Consider the following 26,615-nt stretch of genomic DNA (forward strand, 5'->3'; position numbering starts at 1 on the left):
CTTACCTGATGGCAATTCCTCTTCAAGCTTTAAGTGTCTGGCCATATGGTATATAAATAAAGGCCTGATACGATCAGCAATTTAGCTTGTGTTTACTGTCTATTATTGAACAATTATGTCTCTTTAATACATTCATGTTACATGTTTATTTTGCTATGTGTTCTAGGAGGTAGTATCTCTTTATGGTCATTAAAAAAATTACTAAGCAGGGTAGAAATTTTATATTCGATAGATTTCCTGGGGGTACTTAATTATCAGTTAGACTGAACAATCATATTAAGTGATTTCATAGGAGGTTCCCTTCTCTATCACTATGTCTCCTTCCTATTGACATGTATAAAAGGGAAGAAACTTTTCTTTAAAGAGGAAGGGTCCCAGGATATATACTTGGGGGACTCACACTTTGGCAAATTGGGAGATCTCTCAATATTCCTGAAAGTTCCTTGACCTTGTATTTTGGGCCATGTCATGATTACGTGCCACTTGAGGTAGTCAATTTGGTGAAGCATCCTGGCAGTTGGTTTGAAATATAACGAGTTCAATTTGATAAGTCTAGAGAGACCATTTTCAGTTTATTTAAATATATACATGTTTAACTAGCGATGAGCTATTACATTCACAGAGTATATATTTGCAATGTCAGAATGCAAATAATTGCATATATTTATAGTTTTTGCTAGTTTGGACACACTGATTTTCTTACCTGACAACCCATTCTGTAACCAAGTTCAATTTTGATTATTAAAATATAATTATTTGTAATGGGTGAATGAAATAATTCGTTGGGAGGCACTTAACAGAGACATTCCATTACATTTTATTACATTATGAAATAGCCTATTAAACAATTACTAAATACCATACTGAGGCTTAACAATTGAATTACATGGAAGACCGATATGTCTTGCGAATGAATAATTACTTTATATGATCATATATATTTATTGTTTGTATTAATATTATTATGATATGCACAGACAACTTATTCAAAAGACTCTACCTAGTTCATACATAATTTGAGAATTTACAAAAAGATGAATTACCCAAACTGTTGCTCAATAATGAGCAACCATTTCATTTGAAATAACTAGAAAATGTTGTATTGAAAGATTATTTGAAGAGTTCACTTTTAAGAGGCAGGTGAATAAAAAAACAATTCTTGAAATTTTGTTCATATTTCCAGATAAGTTCTTCGGGTACTTTCCAGTGTTTTTCTGTTTCTAGGTATCAACCAAAGGACATTGGCCATGTCAAAGGTTGTTTGGAATCATAACATTGATCGGCAGTCTTATCTATAGAGAGATATATGCCATTGTCTTCCTCTGTGCTGCTTCAGGCAAGTTACCTAATGTCTTGAGAACCTCATCACCTGCTACAAAATTTAAAGAAATTGTTAGGATTGGGTCGTGTTTTCAAAATTATTCCTAAAACTATTTGAAATCATTTGGGTATGGTTTCAATAGTAGTGGCAGCATTGATTTGGGACTGAATAGGTGAAATAAATGAAATATAAAAATTTGCTAGACTGATGTTCATTGATAATCAACCTGTTAATCTAAAAAAAAAGATATTTTGTGACTGACTTTAATCCCCCCCTCAATTGTACAATACAATAAAGTCATTTCTATAGCACTCTTACAAACTAATTGTTGTTTCACAGCGCTTTACATAAATTTATCAAAGAATCTGTTGTTGATCATGGTCAAAGAGGAAAGTTTGGAGACATTTTCGGAAGACATCCAGCGAAGGTGATAGACAAATAAAATTTGGAAGCCCTTTCCAGAGTCGAGGAGCACGTGCCTGGAAACATTGTCGCCAGCTATGGTGTATGTTCGAGGAATGTGTTGTAAAAGAAAAATGACCATGGAAAAGACAAGGCTTCATGCTCTGGCCTATTACACACAGTGCAGGGTTCAAGCATGCTCCGAGTCAAATTTAGCAAGGTAATGAAAATCATCTTTTGAAGTGAAAACTATAGTTTGGGCCTTTTTTTCATTCTTTTTATTCATTACTGCATATGTTTTAATTTGTTTTCATTGGTTCCCTTTTCCCAGGTTTCAATGAATCTAAGGACATTTTCTTTTTTAAAGGTTGTTTTGTCATGCATACCATCAATGGGTAGTCTTATCTATAGAGATATATACGTGCCATTATCTTTCAGCATGCTCTTCCAGGCAAGTTTCCAACTGTTGTGTGAATCTTATCACCTGGTACAACAAAATTGATGATGTTGGAGAATGTTTGGAAGAGAATGTGAGGAAATTAGGTCATATTTTCATCAACATTCCTAAACTCTTTTTTCGGGTAACTTGAAGAAAGTTTGAATAATAGACTGCAGGTTGCAAGCCCAAAATTTGGATTAAAATGGAATATGTATGATGTGAACATGGTTCCAGTCATCAAATTAAAATGATTTGCATGCGAGAGAGCGTTGATAGAGAAAGTTGGTAATCATAAACCCAATAAATTGAACCTTAATTTCCTTTTTGTCTTTCAAAGTTTCAATCCCATTGTCCTTTCCACTGGGGCTACGTATGGACTGGTGTTTTATTCACATGTTCATGCATCCCCATTACCAGATATGTTTTAAAAAGTTGTATTCATTGTTTTCCTTTTCCCAGGTGTTTAATCTGAGGACATTGTGACATCATGCCATCAGTAGTCGATATTCTCATTCTCATTCAGCATGTTCCTCTCAATAAGTCTCCAGTCAAGGAACCCCTCATCTGCTTTGAGAAAGGCAGGATAAGGTATTTATTCTTTCATAAAAGCATGTTTTGTATAGTATTTTTTCAAAATGTTGTTGTCCATCATTACGAGACAAGGTGGGTTTTACCACCACTGTGCCTTGACGAGATCACTGACCAACACACAGATGAGGTAGTCTCACTTTAGTGGTGTTGTGGTCTATTGGATATCTCATTTGATTGAGTAGTAGTTTACAGTTTTCGTCCCAGATATATTTTTTTTGGCAAGGTATTTATATACAATTGCCACTTTTAACGCAGCAGCAGTAAATGGGTACCCTGTAAAAAAGTATTCTGTGAATGCTTCTATCAACTTGTGCAGCTTATAGCTTAAGCCATGGCAACAGTATTTTTGTTTTCTCCTTTATGATTAATGAGATATGAACACCCCCATACGGTACCTGCAGTCCAATTAATAACACTCGATGCCAGCAATCCATCAAATAAATTCATTCCTCATAATTCTACTTCGTGCAAAGCCAAGCGATATTGTCTCATATGTAACCACCACATCTAAGATTTCAGTATAATTGATTACTCTATCAAGTCCATAGCCTTACTAGTGATTGGACCAAGCAAAATATCATGAAACGTAATGTTTTAACAATTTTTGTTAATGTGTGGAATAGTACCTTGGGCTTGCCCAGTAGCAATATTGATACCTAGTTCAGAGATGCCAATTAACCAGTATGATTTAATCATATTTAGTACAAAAATATGATTTTTCAACAACAACCCCAAAACCCTTTTATTTAATTTTTGTAATACCCATAAAACCATGGAATAGCATAGAAACATGTACCTACAAGTAAACCCCTGCAACCCCAACAAAAACTTTGCTTTACAATTTTCTTTTAAAATTTTAATCAAAGAGCAAACATTTTACTTGACCGTACGTACCAGTATCACATTTTTCTGAAATTTTACTGGCCCGGGGCCAACCGGCCATTGGTAGTGTAGAGTTTTCGTCAAAATCTGATTTTTTTAGGATACTTGTTCTGTTTTTTTGTGTCAAGAGGTTACCGGTAAATGAATTTTCATTCTTAACAATTAAGAATAAGGTATAAGAAAAAAGAAAAGACTTTGATTAATATTGTTTGTTTGATATGATTGATTGAATGGAATTGATTGATTTGATTTTGGTCAAGATTGAATGATTGATTGATTGATTAAATTGCTAATCAATCAATGACTTTGTTGGTGTGATAAGCAGTCCTACCATGCACTAACATCATGCTCTTCAAAACAAACCGTTCGATTGATTGATTGATTGATTTAATTGATTGATTTCTTTGTTGATCTAATTGTTAATTGATGGGTTGCATGATATGATTGATTGACTAATGTAATCAGCAATCCTGCACTGTCATCATGTTCCTTAAAAACAAATCATAAGTCATCATGAGAATCTCCTCACCTGGTGCCATTAAGAAGGCTAGGATTGTGTATATATCTCAAGGAAGATTAGTCAAAGTCTTCACTGCGCTATCATCAGTTTAAACAGAAAGCTGTGGTAACCGGTTCCGGTGAGTTGTCAGCCTTTCAGAAATTATGCAATTTAAAAATCATGCAATTTAAAAAAAAGATCTTCTTTATTGCCTGTTTTGATATTATTGAGCAGTGATTGAATTATTTAGGAAAGAAATATCCATGTTAGATGCATGATTTTCTTTCAACCCATTTTTTATGTAGATTGATAAACAATTTGATTCTATTCATGATCATGTCAAAAAGTTAATTTGAACCATTTTCTCTCCAATGGTTCTGAGCTAGCAAGAGATAATTTCTTAGTTATGTACAGTCTTGGACAGTTTTACTAGGATTTGTATGGTTATACATGTTTTGTTAAAAGTATTATTTTCATGAGACTAATTTTTTAGGGCTGTATTTCGACACAGATATATTAGGACTCAATATCCTAGGTACTCAAACGAGACGGACCATAAGTACAATAGCGTAAACAAAACAACAAATCATTATCTGTATGAACCAAGAATCAGTTAGTTTGGAGTCTGTCTGGAGTCATTTAGCGGTGGGATTCAGGTTTCAGGTTAAGTTTGGACTCAGGTTAGAGCTATAATAAAGTTAAGTGTAGTGTCAGTTTCAGGGTTGATGAAGTTAAGAATTTGACTGGAAAGCAATTGACTACTAATCGTATTGTAATGTTTTAATCATTTTTCCCATTGCCTGGCAGGTTAATAAAGAAAGAAAATGTACTGTGCCATCATTGTTTTGTGCCTGTTGGCAGCCGCCCAGGCTGACTCGCAGTACAAGAATCCAAATACTGCTGGGGGACGAACTGCCATGGTTCATCTCTTTGAGTGGCCCTGGAGATCTATCGCAAGGGAATGTGAAGAGTAAGTTTACATTTCATCCTGAACATCTTCATCTTGTGCATTTTTTTAAAAATGAAAATATTTCAATGTGAAAGGTGTATTGGGGTCTTCTTTGATAACTAAACTGACCATTAAGTACATTTCCAGTGATTTTTTTCTTCAATGCAACTCACAGAGTTCTGCAATTAAAAATAAATATAATCATATTTTTCTGTGTTCCGTACAACATATGATAATTTCAGCTCTACAGTGTGTCTTGCCGAGAAAAGGATATTTATAAATGTTTGTCATAAATTCATAGGGCTCCTTGGAAGTACTTTACTATTACCATAAAACAAATCTTCTCTACTGATTCCTTTTCTATAAAGGCAAGAAAATGTTGTCTAAATGTTCTGTACGACATATATGGAATCGCATGTACATCTATCGTACAGTTGTGTCAATTTATTGTCCTGGTGTTTAACTTCCGTCACTAGTATTTGTTATGATAATCTTTGCTATCACAGATAGGAAGCTATATCACTTTTGTATTTCTAACATAGAGCTGCACTATCAGGGATGGGCTTTCTATAAAAGAGATTGATTTCTGAGATATGTAACACTGTATACTTGGTTGGTTGGTCTGTTTACCAGATTGATAATAAAGCATGTGTATGCCTGTAAGTAAGCAATCAGGGGACCAATGGCTTTAAGTACTATCTGAGGGACTTGGTAATGAGGATGCCTTACCAAAGGACACTAGTGCATCGAATTGGTTTCGAATCTGGGACCTCCCGGTTACGAGACCACTGCGCTCTTCCCCTGAGCCAACGTGCCTCACTCATACTTCCATGTACATGTATAGAATGCCTATTGAATACAACTCTTTTGCCCCAAACTCTTCCTCTGTCTCCAGCTTCCTGGGCCCCCACAGTTTTGGTGGCGTCCAGATTTCTCCTCCTCATGAGCACCGCATCCTCTACGACACAAACATACAGCGTCCATGGTACGAGGCCTACCAACCTGTCAGCTACAAGCTCGTGAGTCGTCGTGGTAACCGGGCAGAGTTCATTGACATGGTACAGCGTTGTAATAATGCCGGAGTGAGGATCTATGTGGATGCTGTTGTTAATCATATGTGCGGTGGAGATGCCGGTAAGAGCTATATACATTTACATCACTACAGTGCACACCCCATCCCACCTCACCCCCCCCCCCCCCACCCCACCACCATCGGACTTACTCTCTGAGATATACTCTACATGTGGGAGGATGAACTGAATAACATTTCTGTTCAAAAGGGAAAATGCCAATGGCCATCGATTAGACTTGGATGCTGAAGGGATAACAGTGATGTATGTGGTAGAAATTGGCATCAGGCAAAATTCTTTTTTTCCAGAGTTTCAAAATCTTCCATGGCTATTACTTTCGAATAAATTGGTTTAGAGAGAGAAAGTGAAAAAAATGCCTAGAAACTAGGCCACCACTACGCAAGCTACAAAACAACATTCAATGTCATACAAATTATTGTATGTCTAATGTTTGTGATGTTTGTGTACTTTTACAGGGGTTGGTAAAGGCTATGGCGACAGTGCCTACGACACCGACGCATATGCCTTCGCCGAAGTGCCCTACGATATCAGTCACTTCAACGTTCCTCAGGGATATGAGCAATGTCCCACTGGTGGACCCATTAACACATACAACAGTGCACAAATCGTGAGTACATTTAATTTTCCATGCGTCATTTGTAGACCCTAATAAAGGGGGCCCATATAACTATATGCAACTCTTTGTTTCCCAAAGTTGAACCATACAAATTGTATAATCAGTGTCTAGAGATAGATAGTAAGACGGTATAGATATAATGTTTAATCTATTATACAAAATGTATGTCCTGAACCTGAAATATGTTGAAACTATATTTATTTACTCTTAACTTTTCTGGAATATACTCTTTCCATGTATGCCTCCAAAGGCTCCAATTATATATTATTTCTCTCGATAGCACCAGGAGTGTAAATTTTGACAGGTATGGTGCTTTAAGTTGATTCTTGTGAGGCTTGTATGAATGTTAGTGAGCCAATGCTATGTATATCTTGTTGCTCCAGTGTTCACTGCTTCAGAAATATATTTTCAGGCAAAGGATTTTCAGTCACTTGAGGTCCTACCCATATTTAAGTGGGTATGGATATGTTGCTGAGAAGAAGGGTTTAAGGTTTTAAGTCCAGATTTCACAAACTGTTTTTCACATTTTTCCAAAACTGTACCTAATCCCTAAGTTTAACATCACAAAACATAATACATACTATCATATGGATAGAACTTGTATGGTGATACTCTGAAAATACATGTACAATTATACCCAGGTCATGATGAAATATTTTATTAAGTTCAAGATATTGTTTATCCCACTCTGAGAGTAAGATGGGATGACATGATTTGATGAGTTTTTCTCATATTTGTTTATTTCTATTTTTTTTCATGAAACAATTCATCCAGGTACGCAACTGTAATCTTGAAGGGCTTCTAGACCTGGATCATTCACAGGGGTACGTCCGAGACAGAATTGTAGATTACTTCAATGATGTAATTAATATTGGGGTCGCTGGGTTCCGTGTTGATGCTTCCAAGCACATGTGGCCTGATAACATTCAGGCAATCTTTGACATGACTGATAACCTGAACACTGCCTACTTCCCTGGGAACACCCGACCTTTCTTCTACCAGGAGGTGATTGACCAGGATACCGGGGAAGCTGTGACCGCTGCCGAATATATCAATATTGCTAGAGTCACAGACTTTATCTATGGAAGGGAAGTCAGTGAGACTTTCAAGGGTTACAAGTCCCTCGATAGTTTGTCAAGCTTTGGTATACATTGGGGAGTTAAGATTAGTGATGAAACTGCTGTTGTGTTCATTGATAACCATGACAACCAACGTGGACATGGTGGTGGTGGCAATGTTCTGATGTATAAAAACCAAGAAGATTACAAGTTGGCTATTGCCTTTATGCTGTCATGGCCACATGGTTTCCCACGTATCATGAGCAGCTATAAGTTTGATCAGCAGTGGACTGGACCTCCTGCCGATAACGATTGGAACACCGAAGAACCAACCTTCAATGCTGATGGATCTTGTGTATCAACTGATTCATATGGTTGGGTCTGTGAACATCGCTGGAGGGGTATCAAGAACATGGTGGAGTGGCGTAACCAAGCCGGTACTGAGCCTGTTCAGAACTTCTGGGGTGATTACAGTAGGTTGGCTTTCTCCCGAGGTAATCGTGCTTTCATTGCTATTGGTCGTGGTGGTTCATCCATCAATGAGAGACTTCAAACTGGTCTCCCTTCTGGCGAGTACTGTAACATGGCTGTGGTGGATTATGATTCAAGTGCTCGATCTTGTACTGGTCATAGCACTGTGAATGTGGATTCTTCTGGTTATGCTGACATCTCCATCAGTGGCAACAGTGGAGATAACCTGCTGTTCATCCATGTTGGTGCCTCGAAGGATGGACCCATTGTAGCTCCCACCTCTGGCCCAGGTGAACCAACCCTAGTCCCAACCCAAGGACCAACTGGAGGACCCCAACCAACCTCCCCAGCTGGATGGGAGCGCACTGTTGTTTTCATCTACAAGCCCACGTCAAACGGACAAGATGTCTTTGTTCGTGGTGGTATTGACCATTCTAAACGTAGCGGGTGCAGCAACAATGCAGACAGCAACAACAACTGTGCCATGCCTATCACCCACAGAATTGGAGGAGGTAACTCCAAATTCAATGACTGGAAATCCGGTGATGATTTCTTAGATTGGTACGGAGCAGAATCTGATCAAGGTAAGAATCAAGGACAGTCTGCAGAGGGTACTCCCTTGGTCTGGACAACCAATGATGCTGGCTACCAGCATAAAGTGGATACCGATGGGTATGGCTACACCAGTCTTAACGTATGGGGAGAACACTACTGGATGCTGGATATCAACATGGACTGCAGCAAGACTGAAGAAGGATGGTTTGAGCTCAAGGGTATAGTGAAAACCGGTGGTGCTGAATGGGAGAGTGACCGCAATCAGGGATCCTGCAGTGGCAGCGCAGGTGGCAGTGCCCCATATTCCACAGGCAATCACTTTGCTCGATGTGGATATCTCAACAAGTTCTCCTTCGACAGCAATGAATGCCAGATTGATAACTTGTAATCATCTTTATAGGCAACTCTGTTCTATTCTGTCTTCTGTGTGCAATAATGCTTTATAACAGTAATGACTTAAGTGTTGATTAAAATTTCAAGAGCCTTGATATCTAAAAGATTGGATCAACGACAGTATCTTAATCCATTTTGACTGAACAGAAACAGAATCAGCTCATACAATGATGAATCAATCTAAATAATTTTTTGACAGCTTGTTTCTCAAAACTTTGATCAAAGGAAATTACAAAAATAAAGGTAGTTTGTAAATGTCAATGACACAATGAGATGAAGTTATCTATATGCCAATGATAACAAGGGAGTTGCTAAAATCAATAAAGAAGCCATTTATGGTGGAGAACAGTATCATATGATGTTATCTCTTTATCATTGTTATCTTTACATAATATATCATATTTTTAAGATGAAAGTGTAAATTGGTTGAGGTACAAGGATTGCAAGAAGAGAATATGGGATTATGATTGATTTGAATGAGGGAAGAATGCGATCATGCTGCTGATCTAGTGATGCATCCAGGATTTTCAAAAAGAGGATGCATTTCTCTGAAAGTATACCAAACTTGTATACATGCATGCTTTCTATGACCTTGCTAATACACAGAAAGTCCATATTCCCAAATGATGTGTTTATATTACTCTTTTTGTTGAGGGGGGGGGGGGGGGGTTGGCCTCCAGCATCCCTATCAGGATTCATTTCTACTTTATTGATGATTATGTTGATGGTATTTACTGGTGATGGTTGTGTTGATGGTATTTACTGGTGATTGTTGTGTTGATGGTATTTACAGGTGATTGTTATGTTGATGGTATTTACTGGTGATTGTTGTGTTCATGGTATTTACAGGTGATTGTTGTGTTGATGGTATTTACTGGCGATTGTTTTGTTGATGGTATTTACTGGTTCAAAAGTTCAAAGTTCAATTTATTTCTCCACAAATGCAAGACATAGGGAGCTACATAGAATAAAATACATACATACAATACAATAATAGAACATGTACAATATATATAGAACGACTCCAGTTGGAGCAATGTATGTTTTAAAAAGAAACAAATCAGCAAATGTGGAAGGGGTAGTCAAAAATCAAAAAAATGATTTGTCGAGGACTACCCCCATGATTATTATGTTGGTATTTACAGGTGATTGTTATGTTGATGGTATTTACAGGTGATTGTTGTGTTGATGGTATTTACTGGTGATTGTTGTGTTGGTGGTATTTGCTGGTGATTTTCCTATAGAGTGTATTGAAAGGTGATTGTTGTGTTGATAGTATTTTCTAGTGATTGTCCTGTAGATGGTATTTACTATTGATTTTCTTCTAGATGGTATTTACAGGTGATCGTTACCTTACAATTTTTGACTACTTTACTTAATTAAGCATTTGCCTTACTCTGTCATGTTAAGCTTCCAACCCCCCCCCCCCCCCATAAAAAAGGGGGGAAAAAAAAGGCTACTGAACCCTTCCTATACTAAATGATGGGCCACTTTGGTAAAAATTGAGTGTGAAAACAAAGATTGCTATACCCCATTTACTCGTACCCCTATCAATAGCACCATGTGTTTAGCAGAACTGTACACGAAAAGGGCATTTGAGATTTTGGAGCGGTATTAATATTATCCAGAAACACCTTTAGATCTTGAGAATGTTCTGTACTAAGGGTAATCGGTTGGACTGGATGGAGTCGGATACTTTGGCCCCATTCTCACTTCCAATCAAGTCAGATATGTTCTTAATCTCTAAAGGAAAATGAACCTAACAAACTTTAGTTGTGTGTAAACTGTGAGTCAATTAAAAGTAATGATGCGGTAAATCCTCCAAAAGTTCCCACAGGTTTTTAATGCATAAATAAATGGCAATTTGTGATTAACCACCCCCAGTCAACTACCCCCTAGGACAACTACCCCGTAGGACAACTGCCCCCTAGGGAAACCACCCCCTGGACAACTACCCCCTAGGACAATAACCCCCAGACAACTACCCCCCAGACAACTACCCCATAGGATAGTTGTCCCGGTGGTAGTTGTCCTAGAGGATGGTTGTCGTAGGGGTTAGTTGTCCGGGTGGTAGTTGTCATAGATGGTAATTGTCCTAAGGGGTAGTTGTCCAGTGGATAGTTGTCCTGGGGGGTAGTCATCTTAGAGGGAGGTTGCCCTAGGGGGTAGTTGTCCTAGGGGGTAGCTGTCCTAGGATGACTACGTACCCCCTTGGACAACTTTCCGCCGGACAACTACCCCCCCCAGTAAACTGCCCCCCTAGGACAACTACCCCTGGACAACTACCCCCCGGACAACTGCCCCCCCCGACAACTACCTCCTAGGATAACTACCCCCCCCTGGACAACTATAGCCCCCAGATAACTACCACCTGGACAACTACCCCCTACAACCATTCTCTAGGACAACTATCCTATTGGGTAGTTGTCCGGGGGGTCGTCGTTCTAGAGGGTGGTTGCCCTAGGGGGGTAATTGTCCTAGGGGGTTGTTGACTGGGGGGTGGATGTCCAAGGGGTAAGTGTCCGGATACGGATAAAAAGAAAGATATAAAATCTCTGACAATTTAGGTAACTGAGATGTATGTAAATCTCAAATTAGAAATTTGTAAAAAAACTTTGATGTATATGTATTTGCTCATCACCGTTTGATCCGATGCCACTTGGTCCAGTACACAGTTTTCCAACTTGATTTAGTCTATACCCCGTTTGTCCACCATGCTTGCGATTCAATGAACATTTCGTCCAATCAGCATTTAGTCTAATAAGCAATAGGGCAATTAACCATTTTGTCTAACTATTTGGTCTAATGGCCACTTTCTGCGAACGATTTCCAATTGCCATTTATTCCAATTTCCTTTTGTTCTAAATACCATTTGGTCTAAATGACCACTTTGTCTAATCAGAGGCATGCAGGCATACCAAAATGAGCTACTGTTCAATTCTTATACTATGCATTTGACATAATAGTTGTATTTGTCATTTAGCGGGATGAATGGGATGCGCGGGAGAAGTGAGACACCCCATCTGACTAAAAAGATAATAATTGACCTTAAAAAAATAATAATTGACTTTAAAAAAATAATCTGTTTAAATCCTTCAAAAGATCTTGACTATATATGTTCACAAATACAGTGAACATAGGTTTATCTACAGCTATACCACGATTTTGAAAAGTTCCACATCAGGATTCGTATCCTACTTCTCCCTCTTCTCCCCTACAGGTATATAAAGAAGTATTTCTCGAAAGCTGATTTTCACTTGTATAAAAAGTTTTGATTGAGGTAAAACTTGCTTACTAGTGCAGTTTTACTCCAGGTCGGGTTTTTTGCCTTGTCTCATGTCAGATCTAAGAAAAGGCTTGTTTGTTTTGCTCCAGGTTTATTTGTTGCAGTGACTGACAGTGACAGAGACAAAGGTTGCTTTGGTATCTTACGCAAGTCGTCTTCTTCGCACGTAGGCTAGCTGGTATCGGTCGATCAAGTAGTCATGGGAACTTCATCACCTGGCCTGAGAGGACTGCGTCCCTGGACGTTCATTTAATCCACTATCCATCTTTGGAGGTATGAAGACAGTAAAAAAAAATTTAGGACTAGAGTAAACATATTCTTAACTTTTAATCTTTTTCTTGTAATTAATTGTCAGGGCTCACAAGGCACCAAGCTTCGCTAATGTTGGAGACCTTGCCAGTTCTGTTTAAATAGTTAACTTCTCTTCATATAAGTTTTGATATATACTGATATTTATTATGTATTCAGAACTGAATAGATGTATGAATTAAAATGATGCTATTGCTCTTGCTGTACTAGCCAGTGTCACTAGGCAATATTCCATCACACATGAGGTAAAACTTGCTTACTAGTGCAGCTTTGCTCCAGGTCATTTGGTTTGTGCCTTGTCTTATGTCAGAGCTAAAAAAGACTTGTTTGTTTTGCTCCATGTCTATTTGTTACATTTGAAGTTAATTTTCTACTCTGTGTCTTGTTGGGACAGTGACTGAGTCAAAGGTTGCTTTGGTATCTTATGCAAGATCTCTTCTCGGCACGTAGGCTAACTGAAATCGGCCAATCCAGTCGTCATGGGAACTTCATCACCTGGTACCAGAGGATTCAGAGTCTGTCTATATCAAGAGGATCTTTGACATGGTCTATCTCATTCTGAAGGTTGTTGGCTTGTACCAACCAAAGAACACCTCAGTATTCTCCATCCTGCAACAGTGAGTATGCTAGCTCTTCAATACTTTTTGAGCATCTCCTACTTGGAGATTGAGATATCTTCTCTTTTAGATGACAAATGTTTTTTTTCTTTTTTTTCTTACTTCTTTTTGACATACATGTAACGAGACATAAATTACATGCATTAGATTATGGTTCTAAATTTTGCACTGATTGTACTCTTTATCCTTCCTGTTTATTCATCTTCAACCATTTGATCTTCATATTGAATGGAATTCATGGTTTTTACTGAAAATTATTCATTTTTGCAGCCCACAATCTCAAATTGAAAACTAATATGTAAGTTTGAACGAGATTCAAATCACATTGTTTTTATTGTACATGAAATTTCTTTCAGCAGAAAAGATTTCATATGTTGCTCCTATTATTTTACGGGGAATTGCTGTTATATAAGTTTGAATCTAAAATTAATTGAGGAGGTGTCCTGATCTTTAAAATGGAAAGGAGTAGCATGCTATTAAGAACAGTCGTAAGAATGATCCTAGAAAATGTGGCACAGTTGATTGGGTGATGAACATCCATGTCCACATATGGTTTTGAAGGTTCTTGCAAGCATATAAATTTATTGATTATTCAAGTTATTAAGGTAATATTTGATAGAAAGAAAAAAATTATCTGTTTGATTTTGTAAGGTCTATTTTTTTAAATAAGTGTTACTATTAACAGATATAAAAACATTTTTGAAAAGGAGGATACAAGTTTAGGAATAGAGTAGCCCTTATCTGGTTTTAAAAATGTATAGCATACAACACTATATTCATTTTTTTAAATAGGTGTTTACTATCAACAGATATAAAAGCATTTTTGAAAAGGAGGATACGAGTTTAGGAATAGAGTAGCCCTTATCTGGCTTTAAAAAAATGTTTAGCATACAACACTATATTCATACCCTCATTTTACCTAGTTAATGTATAAAAATAAAGTAATTTGAGTTCAGATAAGTGGATTATTATTGTGGTTGTAACAACATGAGATGGTTGTGTATTACAAGTTTGAGGTAACTAAGTGCCTAACAACACACATGATATTGTATTGAATTGGAAACAATTTGTCAATCAGTAATAAATGAACATGTATCCTTATGTACATGTGTATGTTTACTGTTAACTTTTATCCTTACTTGCAGGCCCAGATAAAAAGATGTACTGTTGTATTGTAGTTCTGTGCCTGTTGGCAGCAGCCCAGGCTGACTACAAGAACCCAAATACTGCTGGGGGTCGGTCTGCCATGGTTCATCTCTTTGAGTGGCCCTGGAGATCTATTGCAAGAGAATGTGAAGAGTAAGTTTACCGCATAATGGTGATGGTGATGAGGATGGTGATAGGGATGATGATGATTGATGATGACGAAAATGATTATGTCGATGATGCATGATGATGATGATAAAGATAGTGATGGAAATGTTGATGTGCAATGATGATGATGAGAGAGATCTATGACAAGAGAATGTGAAGAGTAAGGTTAGGATTAAATGATGATGATGGAGATGAATTTATGATCCTCAATATTCTTTGTATTCAAGCTTCCTAGGCCCCAATGGCTTTGGTGGTGTCCAGGTTTCTCCTCCCAATGAACACCGCATCATCGACCGGCCAGATTGGGACAACAACGTGGTGCGTCCATGGTACGAGAGCTACCAGCCAATCAGCTACAAGCTCGAGAGTCGTCGTGGTAACCGGGCAGAGTTCATTGACATGGTACAGCGTTGTAACAATGCTGGAGTGAGGATCTATGTGGATGCTGTTGTCAATCATATGTGCGGTGAAGATGCAAGTAAGAGCTAGTTTTGAATGTGCTGCTTCATTTTACAAGGATTTTGAACAGATTTTAATCTACCTTGTAGTGTCATAATTCTGGGCCCATGCATATTCAGAAACCCTTACTAAGCTAGTTGTCAACAAAATTGTAGGCTACAGTAAATAGACATTGTGGCCAAATATGCTTAGTAAGGTTTTAAGAAAATTGAGCCCAGTAGTCTGATAATTAACTTAAAAGCTACCATTCAACCTGATTGGACAGTTTCAGGTAAAAATGTAATTGCTTGATGATTAAAAGAGTAGTTTGCCTTTTTCAATTTTAAGTTTCTTCAGTGGAGCCAGTGATCTCCAGTCAAAACGGCAATTTACCCCAAAGACTAAGTTCAAAAGAATTTGTTTGCGAGTGTATTTTATATGCACTTCAAGCATTTTGAGTCACAATCAGATAATGAACATCACTTGTTGAGTTCTTTGAAAGTCTCATTGTGATTTAGTTGAGTGCAGCATGCGCACTAGCGTATCCGATATATGCGTCGGGCTTTACAAGTATTCTAATCGCGTTTATATGGAGAGTGACGTCGGCGCAGGCGTCAGCCCGAGCGCCTATCATCACTGGTGCATGCGAAAAGTTTTCTTTTCTTTTATGTACCATGTTTCGTTCGTAGAAAATCTACGAACCCCCTGTAGAGCTCTTTCATGAATATTTATGTAGCATGGACCAAAATAGGCCAATGGGCGATGGGGAACCTGGAGATGATATTTGATTGGTTGAATCAAAGTGATCCATCACCAAATAAGGCTAGTCTTAGGAATCATGCACGAGAATACGCTCGTCACACATACGATACACATATGAGTTGACTAGTGATGATAGGCGCTCGGGCTGACGCCCGCGTCGATGTCAGTCTCCATAACGCGATTAGTACACTTGCCATTTAGCCCGATGCTTATCGGATAGGCTACATGCGCACCAAAACAGTACGGTGAGCGTCTCAGTGTGTGCATCATCAATGACCTTGCCATATGAAACTACACGATTGGTTAAAGCTTTTACCTGCTATGAAAATGAAGATCAAAATTGCGTTTCTTCTTGGAGAAGTATGTCTTGCATGGCCCCTGAAGTAAATATTTTCATTCCCTTTTCCATTCATCCTTTACCATAAATGGGCATGCAAGGGGCAATAAAGACGGTGAGGTGTAATTGAAATTGCCCTTGTACCAAAAATGTTTTTAACCACATAAATATGCTATTAAGAATGTAGATACTTGTCTTTGCATTCTGTTTCATCAAACCAATATTTCCTATTTTATGAACTGTTTTAATAATGTAGATACTTGTCTTTGCATTCTGTTTCATCATACCAATATTTCCTATTTTATGAACTGTTACAGTGACTGGTGTAGGAAGTGGCTCTTCTCCCTATGAAACACAAACCTTCAACTTTTATGGAGTACCCTACACATCACCCAATTTCAACGTACCAAATGGCAACTGCGGCACTGGCAGTGGTAAAATTGAGAACTATGGTGATGTAAATCAGGTAAGGCTTTATAGAAACCAAGCAAGACATGGACCAGTACACTGTATTGTACTGGAATTGTTTGCACAATTAGGCTTGATAGTTTCCAGATCTAAATCGGTTTCCCAATTTTTTCCCAATTTTTCCCTTAAAGGTACTATGTCCCTTTTGCAGCCAACCTCAAATCTGTAGAACTTTACAGGAATTATGAATATGTCATGTATGTCCTATCTGTGAAATTTAAACGTCAGCAGTGTCCTAATATTCAAATTATGCAAGGAAACCTGTTTACTTGCTAGACTTCACTGTCAGACACTTTTGAGTGACTGACTGGCTTTTTTCTTCTCTGGTAATAACATACATAAAATGAGCTGTAAAGGGTACAATAACCCACTTCTTGTGATGGCCAAAATTAAACTGATTGAATCTTTGCACAGCATAAAACGTACAACCATTCGGTACAATGGTCTGAAAATCAAGACTATTACTTATTGGCTCTATAGCTCATAAGTCGATTTGGCAACTAATAATTGTTATTTTCCCACTTGAAGACATTTTCAAGCCCCAATTTTTTTAGGGAAGTTTTAAATTAGTATTATCTTTCAAATGCTGTTGGTATTTACCCTTTTCATTTTTTTGGCCAGCAAATGAGACATAGTACCTTTAATCTTTGTGTTATCAGTGTCTGTGATATGGTGTAATATTGAAGCCCTAACAAAATTGCGCTTCAAAATAATCATGAAGTGCCTCAAAAAAGCAAAAATCTTTGAGTGACCGGTTTTACAATCCTCATTTTCCCCAATAGACTGTTGTGTTATAAAAAACATTAGGAAAATATTTTTGAAATCTCAATTTCCAATCATAAATATCTTGGTAATCAGACAGGTGATCAGCTTGTAAAAATCATGGGGTTCCTGACTGGCCTAAAGGTTTATCATTGCAGCATGAGCTAAATCCGGGATTTTGTTTCAGGATCTGAGACAAAGATACCCAATCCCTTTAAAGTGTATCAATTACCTAATAATGCTTCGTTCAGGATCTGAGGGGGTTTCATGGCACTATCCTCTATTAAAACAAAACATAAGCTTTATATGTTATTCCTTTGATGAGATATTGCATATCTTAATACACTCTCAATGAGTATAAAAGTAACTTGGGTGTGATTAGTGGCCACACCCATATGGGGTAGCATACAATGGGGCACACAGAACCCAAGTCTGACTTCATCTATGAATTTCAAAGGGGCGACCTTTAGAATAAATTCATCGTCCCAAAAATTAAAGGGGGTTTTTTATTCAAAACATTCATCACATCATTAAAGGTTCATTATTCTGAGGGTTCGTTTCGTAACAACATATAACATACATGTATTAATACAATGAAAAATGGGATAATAATAATAATAATTATAATAAATGTTTCTTATAAAGCACTTTACCAGTTACAACATACCCAACCAAAGCGCTAACGGAGGAATATCAATTTCGTACTGTATAACACATGAAATAATAATATTTGCATGAATCACTGTTAGCACATTAGAATCACATATACCATACATTTTTAAGATGCACTCATAATACATCTTTCCAATTTACATAGGCCTACAGTAGTATTTTGAATAATCTAGTTTTGGCTGTATTATGGGGAACTCCATCCTGATATCAATAATGGCTTCTTTTTTAAATAGAGAAATAGATCTGTAAAAACTGAAGGAAAATATAAAGTAAGGAAGTTATGGATTTCAAAGGTTTGTTTTGTTCTAAAAAATCTGCTCCTTTGTTGGTAAAGGAGCACTGCTACATGTCAATTTAATACAAAAGATGTGTGTAGTAAAATTTCTAGAGCATGGACAAGAGTAATATTTACTTTAGAGCAAATATGAAATTTCTTGTACCTAGCAATTGGAAAACTACTCACAAGGATACTTACAAAGTTCCAATTCTGTGTTTGATCAATCACAAGTTCAAATCTTCATAACTTTCTTATCATTCAGAGTTTCCTCGAACCTGGCTGAATATATTCTTATTTTCTGCTTTTGTCAGAACTACTTGATGCCATATGGACTTTCCCTTTCAGTAAAAATACATTGACCCTTCCACTTCACACTTGGTGTCTCGAGGATATTGGTGACATTGACTTGTTGGGATCTAATTTCCTCTCTTTTTTCTGTTCAAACAAACTCTTTTAGGTACGCAACTGTAACTTGGTAGGACTCATGGATCTGATAACTGGTGACGATTATGTCAGGGGTAAAATTGTAGACTACTTCAATGATGTGATTGACATCGGTGTTGCCGGGTTCCGTGTTGATGCTGCCAAGCACATGTGGCCTGAAGACTGTCAGGCAATCTTTGATGGGACCAATAACCTGAACACGGCCTACTTCCCTGAGAACTCTCGAGCTCTCTTCTACCAGGAGGTGATCGACAAGGGTGGAGAACCTGTTACTGCTGGGCAGTATAAAGATTTTGGTAGAGTCACAGACTTTATCTACGGAGGAACGGTCAGTGCGGCTTTTGGTGGTAGGATGTCTCTTAACGATTTGCAGAATTTCGGCAGTGGAAATGGTGCTCATCATAATCTATACGATAATGATGCTCTGGTTTTCGTTGATAACCATGACAACCAACGTGGTCATGGTGGGGGTGGTAGCCTTCTTACATTCAATCAGGCAGATGACTACAAGCTGGCTATTGCCTTTATGCTGTCATGGCCACATGGTTTCCCACGTATCATGAGCAGCTATAAGTTTGATCAAGATTGGACTGGACCTCCTGCCGACAATGATTGGAACACTGTAGAACCAACCTTCAATGCTGATGGATCTTGTGTATCAACTGATTCCTATGGTTGGGTCTGTGAACATCGCTGGAGGGGTATCAAGAACATGGTGGAGTGGCGTAACCAAGCCGGTACTGAGCCTGTTGAGAACTTCTGGGGTGATTACAGTAGGTTGGCTTTCTCCCGAGGTAATCGTGCTTTCATTGCTATTGGTCGTGGTGGTTCATCCATCAATGAGCGACTTCAAACTGGTCTCCCTTCTGGCGAATACTGTAACATGGCTGTGGTGGATTATGATTCAAGTGCTAAATCTTGCACTGGTCATAGCACTGTGATTGTCGATTCTTCTGGGTATGCTGACATCTCCATAAGTGGAAACGGTGCGGATAACCTGCTGTTCATCCATGTTGGTGCCTCGAAGGATGGACCCATTGTAGCTCCCACCTCTGGCCCAGGTGAACCAACCCTAGTCCCAACCCAAGGACCGACCGGAGGACCACAACCAACCTCCCCAGCTGGATGGGAGCGCACTGTCATCTTCATCTACAAGCCCACATCAAATGGACAAGATGTCTTTGTTCGTGGTGGTATTGACCATTCTAAACGTAGCGGGTGCAGCAACAATGCAGACAGCAACAACAACTGTGCAATGCCTATCACCCACAGAATTGGAGGAGGTAACTCCAAATTCAATGACTGGAAATCCGGTGATGATTTCCTAGATTGGTACGGAGCAGAATCTGATCAAGGTAAGAATCAAGGACAGTCTGCAGAGGGTACTCCCTTGGTCTGGACAACCAATGATGCTGGCTACCAGCATAAAGTGGATACCGATGGGTATGGCTACACCAGTCTTAACGTATGGGGAGAACACTACTGGATGCTGGATATGAACATGGACTGCAGCAAGACTGAAGAAGGATGGTTTGAGCTCAAGGGTATCTTGAAATCCGGTGGTGCTGAATGGGAGAGTGACCGCAATCAGGGATCATGTAGTGGCAGCGCAGGTGGCAGTGCCCCATATTCCACAGGCAATCACTTTGCTCGATGTGGATATCTCAACAAGTTCTCCTTCAACAGCAATGATTGCCAGATTGATAACTTGTAATCATCTTTATGGAGCTCCTTCTACTCCAAGGTTTTTCCTTTTGTGCAATAATGTTTTTGATCAAATTGCTTTGATGCATAGCATCAAAACTTAAATCTTCATTGATAATACATACCTGTACATGTAATGTACAGAAAATTTAATATGCTGTATGCATAATATTTAATACATGACAGATTAATTATAGACATCCCATGAAATCCATTTGAAAATTGGACAAAGGTATAATACCTGATATATTGTAGCAGTAACTGTACATCATTCATTTCATGGAAATGTTGCCTTGCACTGGACAGGAAAATACTAATAAAAGATGGGTTGAGATGATATATCTTTGTCTTTGTATTTGTTTGGTTAAGGCTTAGGAAAGGTTTGAAAGTAGGAAGATTGCACTGTCTCAATGATGAAAAATAAGCATAGCCTTATTCACACATGACATGTTAAACTTCCCCCCCCCCAAAAAAAGAAGATAACAACAACCCCAAGTAAACAGAGAACACCACAGGAAAATAAAAACATTTTACATGGAAACAAATGGCTACTATTGTGAAGAAGCTGTAGCGGTGTGCAATAGACGCTTACAGAGACACAAAAATATGTTGCCCACTAATGTTATTTTGCCATGGCGTTTCATCTTTGTTGGGTGGTTTAATGTGTCAAGCGTGAACAGGACTAAGATCATCGTTTTGAAAGTTTATGGAGTCAGTGAAGACCACAGCAGCGCTTTACAGCGCCACCTGAAGTTGATGATGATGAATTTTTATAGTGGCAATGCCCTCCTTATAAAAAGTTTCCACTGCATAATAATGATTGTAACGTTGATGAAGTGAGCGAGAAGGATGGTTAAGTGGATGATGATTATCATGGTCACGATGATTAAAATAATTATTATTAATTGTAGGATGTGTATAATGATGATTATGATGGTGAATATACAGTGCATACAATGTCGTCATACAAAACTTTATGAAACTTTTATACAGTCAAACCTGTCTATTAAGGTCACCCAAGGGAAATGGAAAAAGTGGCCACTGTAGACAGGTTCTACATCACAATTTCTCTCTCTCTTTCGGGATACTAACTACATTGCCACTATAGACAGGGGTCAAATTTGCTGCAGTTGCGTTGAAGACATAACATGTGGACCGATCAGCTCGCCTTAATAGCCGAGGCGTTAAGCCATGCTCAATTCATACAAAGTCATTGTGAATATGCATACTCCACATATGATGTCATCAAGTCGATAGCTAGATTTAGGTAGACATCTTCAGATATTTCATAGCTTTTCATTTCCAGTATTCAGAAAGCTGTTTATACTCCTCTGACAGAAAGTAAAATAAGATATAATTGATATTTTTATAATCTATGGCATATAAGCTTTCCGTTGATATATATACAGCAGATGTAATTGATTTTTTTCTTCTGCATTCTTCACTTCTGACAGGGTCTTTAAAATGACTAAAGAAAGGATTAGGTTTGGAATTAGTGTTTGTAGGGCAGGTCTGAGAGTACATGTAGGTTTAGGGATAGGTATTGTTTGGACTATGTCATTATGCTGATGGTTTGCACATGAATATTGCTAATCTCATTTTCTTATGAAAATAGAGAGCTTTGAATTCCTTCAATGTTTACATCACATGCTTAAGTATAAACTGGCTACAACACATTAGGCAAAGAACGTGAAAATAAAGACTTGATATACAATAGGCATATTTTCCACCTGTACAAAGATACTTTTTAATATCTCTTTTTTTAATCATATGATGCAGATAATACACATAAGTAGCAAGATTTTTCACAAGTTGTTTCCACATCATTTTTTCATTTATTTACAGGACAAAATACACACATATATACAAGACAAGTATATATATATATAATTGGACATGAGCAATTCCATAGTCAATCGTCAGCCATGTCCACTCAATACCATACCCTTTTTGCATTAAGTTGCAGTTACCTTCCCATTCATTCAATATATTTCAAATGGATTAATCAGATTTAACATACAAAAGATCTGTCAATACATCATTATTATGTACCAGTATATCACAGATTTTAAACCACGGGTTCATGACCACAAAAAAACAAATTCCTTTATCATTTCTTACATCATTCTTCCCATCCTGCATCATTTAGAATTGACTTTGTGATCATATAGTTTGCATATACATACCGGTATATAATTTGCTTAAAGAATATCCTCTGGAAGGTGAAATGTAAAATAGTGTTAGAAGTTGGCCAAGGTGCAAGTACGTCCACTTTTAACAGCGTTAGTCATATACCAGTAATTGTAAATCATATCTACCCTTTGTGCTATTTTTCTCCCACAGAATCGGCAAACTTGAGCTTGCATGGTACATGTAGAGTACACACACCCATCCTCCAGGAATGAATATATATCATGGCTCACATACAAACACCCAACTGGTGCTTGCAAGCTAATCTTTAATAGCGCCCTCTACATTGAAAGAATACACATTGGCTGCATGAAGAGGAATTGTTTGTTGATTGTAGGGCCGATATATCACAACTTCTCTGGTAACTTTCTCATCTCAAAATTGACCAAAAATATATTTTGTTTACAAACATAAGAAAATAGAAGAAAATACATTTCAGTGTAACAAAAAAGGGAGCAGGGTTTTCTTTGAAAAAATATGATGCTATACTCATTTCAATATCCACCAGAGAAATATTCCTAGTTTCGATAATAGCCACTTTCTTGATGAATCATTAAGTTTTGTATTTTCTTGGTTAACAAGGTAATTTCAAGCTTATCCACAGGACACCACTGTTCTATTGAGTCTCGGGAACCAACCTTTTTTCCCTCGTATTAACTCTCATTGCGATCAATCAGAAAAGTCAACAAAAAAAATAATTGAATTCTTCATTTGTACGTTTTCTCTTGTGTTAATGAGCATGAAATCTTTTCTCCATGATACTTATGTACTCTCATCTTCCTAACGAAATGTGACCACATCTTCATAACGAAATGTGACCACAAGTTATGAAAGTTGATATCAATAGCTCTCTGCTCAACTTCTTTTTCACTGGGTACATGTGTAGAATTTAGATTCTAAGGTGGAGACCCAAATTGTTACTGTTTGATCTGACTTTCAATGAAATTTCTCCTTTGGAATGTTATATCACATGTATAAACAGACAAGAAAAGCATAAACATTACCAACTGCTACATGAACGCACTTTTGGCAACGATGGCATAGGTATACATGTACAGATGTAATGCATCCTTTCTTGCTTCTTTGTACATTGTACAACTTAAAATTCATGAGCCACTGCAATGCAAAAATAATTTATTAAACTTATAAATTGTTGTTTCACTTCACTAAATCAAGTCTAATGATACAAATGTAATTTATGTGGAATCACAGACATTTACATCAATCAACCTTCTGTATATGAAAAAAAATCAGAACAAGGAAAATTAGCTGAATTCATTAATACGGTACATGTATGTAATCATATAAATCAACAAAAAATTATCAAAATATATTACTCCACACATGATCAATCTATAGAAAATAACTTTTACTGTGACAAAATAAATCTTTTTGTGTACAACCTGCATACTTCATCAGTTTTCAGTTCTCAAGAGGCCATACCGTAGTGGCTCTTATATCTTGATGAAGGATTTCAAAATACATACTAAAGTGGAGCTCCCACAGAACAATTGATGCGACTGCAAAAAAATAAATACCTGCAAAGTAAAAAACAACAGAACTTTTGAATTGCTATCAGATTCCCTTTCTCCTATATGTAACCCCCCCCCCCCCCCCCTGCCAAAAATTGGCCTGCTTAACCCATTTGCCCAATGGAACCGGGTTTTTCCTGTATTAAAGCTTTGGGAATGAGAAAATGTAGTATTTGAAGGGTTAAATTATTGTCTGTACAAGATCATTTACTGTTATAAAGGCAAGTGAAATCAGATAAGAAAACAGGTTTCATATATCCCAAGTGTAAACGTGCTTCTAAACAAATAAAAAGAAGCAAATTCAAGTTATGTTTCCGTATGAGAGAGTATGTAAAAGGCAGCATTTACTTTTTTCTTCATATTGGTGATTAAATGAAAGATTGAGCATTGCTATATACAGTATACCATTCTGTACATGCTAGATGATACTGACATTGCCACTTTACAGGGGGAAAAAATATACCAATGGGTTGCTAAGGATTAATTTTTTTTGAGTAACTTTAACGACAGCAGCATTGCTCAGTTTCTAATGTATCTTTCAATATGAATATGTAGAGCAGTCTGAGCAGAATAACAAGTATTCTCAAAGTTCATGTGACACGATAAAACACCAACTTCACTTCGTCATTCACACCCACTTTCAAGATCAAGGCAACTTGATGTCACTGTTTGACACATGCTCGGTAATTCAAATTCCCTATTCATTATTTCTATCCACCATGGCTTATGCGACAGGACAAAATGATGCAACGCGAATCCTTGATATCCTCCTTGTAAAGAGAAGTAAAGTCACGGTGCACTCCATACTTGCAGGATGGAACAACAGCTTCCACACTGGTCTCGTATTCACCAGGTAACCTCTATGACAGCTCTACAAACAGCTTCAGCATCAGTCCCTCTATGTTCTTACGTCTCTGTAGCCATCGGGTCAATACATGGTTCTTTCTCACTTTAAGGTGTGATTCTCTCTTGTCCTGGGACTACCCCTGACTCAATCATGAAACAACATCAACACAAACAAATCCCCAAGAGTCTGTCTGTCAGGTAGTAAGCCCCATCACCTGCCTGCTCCGTTTGTGCCAAGTAATATATCTCTTAGTCTCTGGCAGTCTTTCAAGAGTTTGTCCTTATGAATACTTTGCTGCTGTGAGCGAGGATGTATGAGATGAGATCATAATGATTCTAGTCTATCCTTGCAGGCATTAGCCACCACCTCCAAACTGTCCCTATCCAACTCTTTGATCAGGGTGAGTACTGCAGATAGGATACTGGCATTCTGTACGTCAGTGGTAAAAAAAAAAAAAAAAAAAATTAGTGAAGGTAATAGGTGAGGTGTACAAATTAAATTTAAACATAACCTGACAATATTTATAAAAAAAGAAGAGTAGCAATGATATAGAGATCATCTTCCAAAAATATTGATATACAACCAATTTTCAACTGTGAGTACATTCTCGTAGAAAATTCATAGAGTTATAAATGTACTTTCCTTTTTACTTTATATAAAATAACCACAGGAGAGTGGGAAAAAAGTGCAGAACAGAAGAGCACAAAGAGAGAACAGAGAGAGAGAGAGAGAAAAGAAAGAAGAATACAAAAGGAAGAAGGTGATAGTATTTCAAGAAAATATGATTCAGAGGTCAATTCTTCTACTTGGCCAGAATCTTACCTCCTGGAATTTCAGTGTGAAAACGGGAAAAATCCTTTAATAATTAGGTATCTTGGGGACCAGGAGTGGAAACTCTCCTCCCTGCGTGAGTTGGTCAAGTGTTATTTAATGGGTGAGTAAGAGGCAGTAGGGATTCCCTGCCTTCCACTCACACTTGGAAGCTATAATGTGTCTTTTAAAGAGTTTTAGTCTTCCCCATGAATTCTATGTTTTCAAGCTCTACGTTGTCCCTTTATATTTCTAGACTAAAGCGTTCAGTTTTCCATCTTTTCATTAAAGAGTATTGTTAAGTAATTAAAATGGCTAGTTTTCCTCAATATTTTCACTTCTCATATTCTCTGAAGCTGTTTTAAACACTGTTTAAATTTACAAAAGAAAAACTTTTTACTTGAAAGAAGTCTATTCCTCAACCAATTCCAATACATTCCTCCTTTTTTGGAACTTGAATGAACATGAATACAATTAATCTATGATGGCAAGCAATGAGAGTCATTCAAGAATATTCTGCATCATCTAGTGAAATACAGTGTAAATGTACACACACATGCTAGCAAGAAGAATTACAGA

The 26,615-nt window shown here is 37.6% G+C and overlaps 3 protein-coding genes across 4 annotated transcripts in view; 2 read left to right on the forward strand and 1 right to left on the reverse strand.

Moving 5' to 3' along the window:
- Window positions 1–189: 189 nt before the first annotated feature.
- On the forward strand, window positions 190–20,996 carry LOC576726 (alpha-amylase 4N). 2 transcript variants are annotated; one of them, XM_031000266.1, is made up of 8 exons: window positions 190–1,943; window positions 2,622–2,750; window positions 12,643–12,826; window positions 13,257–13,479; window positions 14,625–14,778; window positions 15,021–15,271; window positions 16,648–16,796; window positions 18,967–20,996. In XM_031000266.1, exons 5-8 carry the CDS (start codon window positions 14,639–14,641, stop codon window positions 20,665–20,667), a joined length of 2,241 nt encoding a protein of 746 aa, XP_030856126.1. In that variant the 5' UTR covers window positions 190–1,943; window positions 2,622–2,750; window positions 12,643–12,826; window positions 13,257–13,479; window positions 14,625–14,638; the 3' UTR covers window positions 20,668–20,996. The 2 variants fall into 2 exon arrangements, with proteins under 2 accessions (XP_030856126.1, XP_030856127.1); XM_031000267.1 differs by having other exon boundaries at window positions 13,313–13,479.
- On the forward strand, window positions 4,152–9,618 carry LOC576591 (alpha-amylase 2-like). Its single transcript, XM_031000268.1, has 5 exons — window positions 4,152–4,273; window positions 4,942–5,104; window positions 5,979–6,217; window positions 6,630–6,781; window positions 7,565–9,618. The coding sequence occupies exons 2-5, from the start codon at window positions 4,959–4,961 to the stop codon at window positions 9,260–9,262; spliced, it is 2,235 nt and encodes a 744-aa protein (XP_030856128.1). The 5' UTR covers window positions 4,152–4,273; window positions 4,942–4,958; the 3' UTR covers window positions 9,263–9,618.
- A 1,381-nt stretch (window positions 20,997–22,377) lies between the features above and the next one.
- Window positions 22,378–26,615, reverse strand: part of LOC576797 (cilia- and flagella-associated protein 410) — a 65,847-nt gene continuing 61,609 nt past the window's right edge. The window contains exon 6 of the mRNA XM_777066.5: window positions 22,378–25,655. Coding sequence (XP_782159.4) covers window positions 25,551–25,655 — 105 coding nt within the window. The 3' untranslated portion in view covers window positions 22,378–25,550. The remainder of the gene's footprint in view (window positions 25,656–26,615) is intronic.

The sequence above is a fragment of the Strongylocentrotus purpuratus genome, unplaced genomic scaffold, assembly GCF_000002235.5.
Source record: "Strongylocentrotus purpuratus isolate Spur 01 unplaced genomic scaffold, Spur_5.0 spur5_scaffold_6, whole genome shotgun sequence".
In the NCBI taxonomy this organism is placed as follows: domain Eukaryota; kingdom Metazoa; phylum Echinodermata; class Echinoidea; order Camarodonta; family Strongylocentrotidae; genus Strongylocentrotus; species Strongylocentrotus purpuratus.